The sequence below is a fragment of the Haliotis rufescens genome, unplaced genomic scaffold (assembly GCF_023055435.1).
Source record: "Haliotis rufescens isolate VD_foot unplaced genomic scaffold, xgHalRufe1.0.p SCAF_11, whole genome shotgun sequence".
Lineage (NCBI taxonomy): Eukaryota > Metazoa > Mollusca > Gastropoda > Lepetellida > Haliotidae > Haliotis > Haliotis rufescens.
Window position 1 is genome coordinate 16,349,858 of NW_025963791.1, and position 7,508 is coordinate 16,357,365.

Consider the following 7,508-nt stretch of genomic DNA (forward strand, 5'->3'; position numbering starts at 1 on the left):
TGACATCAAGGGTTGTTGCACATGCGGTCGACCACTTGTTCAGTTATATACACGCAGATGTGATAAAGATGGTATGTAAAATACATGATACATCCAGCATTCATTTGGCTCTATGTCTTGTTATACGGAAGGGGCGGAAGATGGTAATTTGTTTCCAAATCTGAGGGCAAGTGCAATTTCAAAATTAAACACCTTTTGGGCTGCTTCACTTACCCGGCCATGTTATGATGTTGGTAAAGCCTCAGAACTTTTTACTTTTATATTTCAAGACTATTCCAGAAGACTAATGGAAGTTTATTTGCCAGTCTTCTTAGTTTGTAGCTCGTCCTGCTTGAATGAGACAAAAATGTTTACTATATTTACATTTTCCGCAGTTTTGTTCAGTTTCGATTTCTACCAAAATTAAAGCACAATTTAGTAGTCACAGCTTGTGGACTTGCGTGAATTTCCAAGTCTGAAAAACATCAATGCAAAAGTGTTTTCCATTTCCAGCAAATAAAAGCAAAGTTACGTCTGTTAGAAGCCCTGCTAACAAAACATCACCAGGGGTTTACAGATCGTGTTTAACACACAACACCAAGTACTCGTAATACCAACACTGAGGGTAGAACCACTTGAATGGGACAACACAAGACCACAGCTCCCTTCTTGGAGCTGATAGTCAAGGGAGGTAACCAGTGTGGACGAGGATGTGACTTGGTCGTCTCTCCGGGCATCATGGTGACAGATTGTGATTGTTCATATGTGTTAATGTGTCTTCAGAAACAGGAGAGCCCAAACAAGATTTTTGACATTTTGTGGTTTCTGTTCGTCTGTTAAAATCAAAGCTGTTGGATGTGATTTCGGCAGTGCCATACTGTTGTGTATAAAGTGCGATATGACATGAACATGGTTGTGATGTCACACAAGATGTGTGTGATAGTGTGGGATCAAGTGCACAGAAAGGACTGTTGCGGCATGCTGGGAAGCTGGAGTTTACTGGCCACCCAATGTGGAGTCTGAGACTGATGATGAAGTGTCCTTCTTGTTTGTTATGATATGACAGTCTCTGGATGGTTTTAACTATTTTATATAAAGCTGACAAATCAGTATTTTTAGAGTGCCATAGCTGAGTGATAGCTCATTAACAATGTCTGAAAAGTTTTAAATTTGCTTTTGAAGTGTTAACGTTAAAGGAAAGAAGGAAAGGGTTTACAAACTCTTTATGATAATCTCCGGTTATACAGTGACACCTTGTTAGTTCAGAGCTGAATGCCCAGCTTCAGGATGGTTACTGTGTGGAATATCTATTTATCATTAGAGGGACATTACTTCAATGATTTGTTGAAATGGAAATTTGTTATCTGGACAGTTTCACCAGGAAAGTAGCATCCGGATGAACAGGGTATCACTGTATTGACAGTCCTGTACAGTGAGGAAATGTGTGAGCATTTAACATTGACTAGTCAGGACGAATATGTTTTGAAGAATTACAGTTGACTCTCATTAAGTGGACCAGAAAGAAAATAAGGATAAATATTAAGAAAATATCCCCAGGGTGTAATTATTCACAGATGTATCAATGCATTGTGTGTTTACTAGATACGCGATACATCTACTTCATGTTTTAAGGCTGTATAAATTTTCAAAATATTTGCAAAGTTTTTCACTAATCCAGTCTGATAACTGGTTGGGATAGCATTACCTTTCAGGCCATCATGAACAAAACGCTAAGTTAGCCCTGATTGCATAATGCAGAGATTCAAAACAGAGCAAATTTGGTCTTTTTGCTTGTTACTTTCAAATTGGAATTTTTTCAAGTTTAATTTTCTTAAATTCAGAGGTCTTTTAACATTGTATATGAACCTTACATCCAGTTATGTAGACCTAAGCATAAAAGCCTCTTCCTCGTTATTGGTCCTGATATCAGAGAAATACAATTTGATTCGACCCATCCGTCACATTTCATGTTACTATATTAACATTAAGTTGGCGTGTTTGTATTCCAATTTGGGAATATTTACTGATATTTGCTGCTGACTTGGAGCTGAATACCGGACTTGGAACAGGCGGAGACACATCCCTGTAATACTGTAACAAGGCTAAAGTTACCAGTCATTTGAATTCAAAACAAATTGGTTGACAGCAACATACCATACATAGAGAAGTTCATACATAAATTGTATCGCAAAACGTGTCTTATTGCCACTCCAGTATTGTATCGATGTGTGAGGTAGGCAAATCGGGACAGCACTAAATTATACATTTCTATTCCTGGTATATTTTTTGTCATTTGACACAAGAATCAATTAAGGAAAAATTCTGGAAATGTGGAAACACTTATCTTAGACAATTTAATATTTGAATTTGAGAGAATATTGTTGTAAAAGTAATTAGGTGGGAAACCGTTGATCACTGGCCGGAACCCACTGACGAACTTAAGATGAATGAGACCATCCCAGTTTGATCTATGTACATTTTGACTGAATTGTTGTTTTGAACCTAACATTCATGAATAAATCTTGATCATATTGATAGCAATTGCAATTATTAGATATTCAGTCCGTATGGCTGTGTGATTGATTATTTGACATATTGTTTGTGTTGAATAAGGTTGGAATCCAGCAGTGGGTTAAGATACTGGATAAGTAGACGCTTTAGCTTGGTCCATTCAATGAGAGTTGACTGTAGTTGGCAGAAATGTGCTGTAGCCATTGAATATGGCTGTGAAAAATCAGTTTGGGTATGGTGAGAGTTCTAGTTTGTAATTGTCTTAATATCTAGGGATGCACTGAACATACACATGGAACTATTACTTGGTATCATGTGATTACTGTTTGAAATCAGATCAACCTGCTATAGTTTTATGTCAGAAGCACTGATGATTTTGTGGCAATAATTTTAAGAAATTGTTAATAATTTCTCTTACTGTCAGATGTTACTTTATTTCTGAATGGTTGTGAATATTTGAGAATGTTAAGTTTTGCTTTATGGTGTTTTTAGCTTTGTGTAGCCAAGTGTATTTTGTGTAAAATATAGGTGCTTATGGGGGACCTACCGTTTAGGGAGGGGGGATGGGGAGTTGGAGGGAGGAACAATTTTAATATTTTCATATTGGTCAGGACATCCAGCATGTCCAACTCTTTATTTTTTCCCCATTATTTCTGGAACAATTTTTTTCAAATTATCCCATCCCCACTCTTTTACCCCCACCCGCCCCCAATATCAAATGGTTGGTCCCTAGGGTTTCAAAAGACACAGCATGTATACTGTGTGTATGCTGCATGGTTCAGCACAAACTACCTTCAAAACCATTCAAGTATTTCCGAGTCCCGACTCCCCATGCATGACACCGCTTGCTGCTAATCAAACATGCTTCACACAAATACTGCCACGTTACGAGACAGCTAGGGAATTCTGTTGCAGAATTACAGATGCTCATACGTAGACAGGCATTCAAGGATGCAGCTGTGCTCATAGTGAAAGGATGATACACATGCCCCTGGTATCAGAATGGCTGCATATGAACTAAGGCCACTATTAGTTGTTAGTAGGATTGCTGATCTAAATGTTTTTAGTGGAATTATTAATTAAAAAGGTTTAGTATCGAGATGAAACTTTTGCTCTCATTCCTCCAGGGTGCATGGGTGCCCAGTTGGCTGAGATAGGCAATTAGCTGCGCTGAATACGTGCGCCAGAAAACTAGGCTTCTGGCATTGTCAGCACTAAACCCATGCAGTTGATTTCACCAAAGTGATGAATGTCAACCAGCATAACTTTGGGCTTTCCTCTCAATCAAGCTGACACACCACGATATGACTGAAATACTGTTCAAAGCGGTGTCAAACCCAGCTCACTCACTCATTCCCTTCTGACGAGGCCAAGTATCGTCCCTTTGGATTCCCAGATAGAAGTTTATATACAATAGAACATTCCCTATTCCCACATCATAGTTCAGCAGGAGGGCTATGTACTTTTGGTGTGTCACGGTATCATCGTGTAGCTCAGCACATGGCGCGGGTGACTACCTTATTTGACCATGGTGCAGTTAGATATTTTGGTTGACATCACACGTTTCAGATTTGTAACATAGGATTTGCAGCTACAGGTTTACAAATGTGTTAAAATCTTGCTATAATTGTGTTATTTTTTGTTATTAATTTTGAGCTATGGTAAAATAAAGTCTTCATTCAAACAGAGCTTCCTGCATCTCTGCTGACCTGCAAAACTGTCATACAATAGAGGTGAAGAGGTGTCTGTATTTGGCTCTATACTTCAAATTTATTAATGATGTTATCAGTGCTGGTCAGGACAACTTGCATAATAAGTAGTTTGTACATTACCTTGATATTACACAAAGGGTTTTACAGTTTCATCTCAGGTTACTCTTTGCAGAAACAGCTGATCTAAACATGAGGTAATGTTTGCAGAAACAGCTGATCTAAACATGAGGTAATGTTTGCAGAAACAGCTGATCTAAACATGAGGTAATGTTTGCAGAAACAGCTGATCTAAACATGAGGTAATGTTTGCAGAAACAGCTGAACTAAACATGAGGTAATGTTTGCAGAAACAGCTGATCTAAACATGAGTTAATGTTTGCAGAAACAGCTGATCTAAACATGAGGTAATGTTTGCAGAAACAGCTGATCTAAACATGAGGTAATGTTTGCAGAAACAGCTGATCTAAACATGAGGTAATGTTTGCAGAAACGGCTGATCTAAACAACAATTACTGTTTTCAGAACAGCTCATCTAAACATGAATTAATGTTTACAGAAACGGCTAATCTAAACAACAATTACTGTTTTCAGAACAGCTCATCCAAACATGAATTAATGTTTACAGAAACGGCTAATCTAAACAAATTAACGAAACCCTTAAAGTCAGTGTTTATCAGGTATTATCGCCTCAAGACCCATAAATGACAGTTATTGATTATTAAAGTTGTTGATTTTGAAACAATGTATATAGATTGTAAATTTGCGTATATATTTCCACGTGGATGGATGTGATATACTTATATATACATGCCAGGCAGCTAATTGTGTTTGTTAATGCCAGACAGCTTCGTTTGTTGAGAACCTTTGTATGATGGAGATATTTTGTAGGATTTATATTATTGATAGTTTCTTCAGATACCTTGAACAGGCTCAGGTTCTTAGAATGGGCTGTAGGATGACCTATTTGAAGTAGATTGAAACTAGAAACATTGTGAAAATAAGTAAGGATCATATAATGTATCCAAACTCAATTGTATCTTAATCACTTGGGATACGAGAAATGTAACTGAATGACATGTGGCTAATGTGAAAACTGAACAGTTGATGATAGATTTGCCAGAGAAAGGGTCAATTTTGAAATCTGGTTCACGGCCAATTGCTCTAAAAAAAACCCATAGGTTTTTATTTTATTTTGAAAAAGTGCTACCCACGTCATCATTATAGCACCGTTGTTCACCAAAGTTTCCTGAACACTGCTGAACAAGATCTGTATCAATATGTCACTTGTTTTGCTCCCAAAGTGGCATATTCATAGGTGATTGGAAAAGAAATTGGATTTATAATTCTATTATTAGAATTTTGTGAGAGCATGCAGAGTAGACAAAGATACTAAATGTACCAGCTTTGCGTTATGCAATCAATAACCTTATGTATATTTTTCTGTTGATTATTTATAGCAATGGTAGTTTAGTTTGTTCTGCCAGTGATGACATCTACACAATTGTTGTTCGTGAATATCTCGTCTCTTAGTGTATGCAAAGATTGTAGTTACCTTGTTATCACTCTAAATGTGTTGGTGATTACCGTTTCATAATTCAAAAATGTTTGTTGGACTTGAATCTGTGATGTGTTTACGTTCATCTGTGTATGGCATTTTAGAACATTATGGTTTGCGGATGTATGTTTCCCAAACCATTGTGATTGGTTGATAAGAATATTTGTTGATTTTTGCGATCTCTCAAAGGTAATGTGGATACGGTGATACAGAGAAAACATTAAATGGAAGAAAAGCGTCTGTTATAATGACACATAGCGTCACATCCATTCCCTTCATTGACCTTCAGATTTTTAGGGTTTTTTTATTGTTGAAATTAATCTGCTATGTGTCAGAAAGAAAAAAAAATGTTTTCAATGTTTTGAAATAAGACATTGATGACTTTTCTGCCATCACATCCAAAAATAGAATGCATAACTTGAAATTCTTGATCAAGTTGGTTATTTCATAGGTAGCAGTACCTTATTTCATGTAATGCCTCCCTATGGTATATGTCATATGACACCTATTTAATAAAGTAGGAGGCTATTTATGATGATGATAATGATGATGATGTTGACAGTTACATGACTATTATGACTATGAAATTGCATTAAGTTTCTTGCATGCAATGTATCAAAATTGATCCATTTTTTGCAATTGATTCTTTACTTAGTTGTGCACTTCAGTTTGCAACTTATATTTTGAAACATCTTGTGTATTTTTAATTGAAGAATCTTTGTTCTAAACAAAAATGCCTTTTTGTATATCAGATTTATTTTTGTGTTACGATGGGTGTACTTTAAGTATGATGTGGCGATACACTAGGCTAGTAGTGGAGTGCCTGTCATGCACATGTATATAACAAATACTTATATTGATGTGAGCAAGGGGCTCTGAATATTGACCTTATTTATATACACTGGCTTTGTCAATATTGTCTGTACATAGGAGATCTTGTCAAAACTGATATTTTCATAGAGAGCATTACTGACAGTGAACCAATCATTGTTGATTTTCAATAATTTAATATGACTGTCATTAAATTGTTTCAGTCTAGAACACTCTCTGTTTTTATTGTCTGATGACATTGCTGCTTTTATCATTTTTCCACATTTGGTTTGTTGAACAGAAATGGCAACTCTCATTTGTAGGAACACATCTCAGAACTTCAGAACAGTTTCCTTATTTCGAAAATGAGCACTTGGCACTGACTTCTACCCCCTATCTGAGACTGTCGGCAAGGCTAATCATCTGCAGGGGCGGTCGGGTAGCCTAGTGGTTAAAGCGTTTGCTCGTCATGCTGAAGACCCGGGTTCGATTCCCGACATGGGTACAATGTGTGAAGCCCATTTCTGGTGTCCCTCGCCGTGATATTGCTGGAATATTGCTAAAAGCAGCGTAAAAACACACAAGGGCCAAGGGCAAATCTGTTACATTATAATTAAGTGACGTCGGAAATCGGCAGTGATGACCTCACACCTGAGTTCGGGATGATCTAAAAATATTGCTGTTATTGTACTTTATTGAGATATATTGTACTTTATTGAGATATGCGTCGACACTGTAGCAAGTAAGATATCTACTGTATTATATTTGCTTGGAAAAATGATGGAATAGTTCAAAGCTATGGAACGGGATGTGTATTGAAAGTTTTTTTTGGTTTTTTTTTAAATCAAGAATTGTTTGTTGTTCTACAGATGATTTCTTTAGCCAGCACCTGACTCACTTGAGCTTACAATGTATGACTGGCGTTCGTAAGACAAGGTGGC

The 7,508-nt window shown here is 36.8% G+C and overlaps 1 protein-coding gene across 10 annotated transcripts in view; it reads left to right on the top strand.

Annotated features, from left to right (window-relative positions):
• The window catches only part of LOC124150850 (protein FAM13A-like), a 100,544-nt gene extending 93,749 nt beyond the window's left edge, over nucleotides 1–6,795 (top strand). For all 10 annotated transcript variants that reach the window (XM_046522966.2, XM_046522959.2, XM_048392314.1 and 7 more), the window contains one exon: nucleotides 493–6,795. In XM_046522966.2, the coding sequence (XP_046378922.2) occupies nucleotides 493–567 (75 nt within the window). In that variant the 3' untranslated portion in view covers nucleotides 568–6,795. The remainder of the gene's footprint in view (nucleotides 1–492) is intronic.
• The last annotated feature ends 713 nt before the right edge of the window (nucleotides 6,796–7,508 follow it).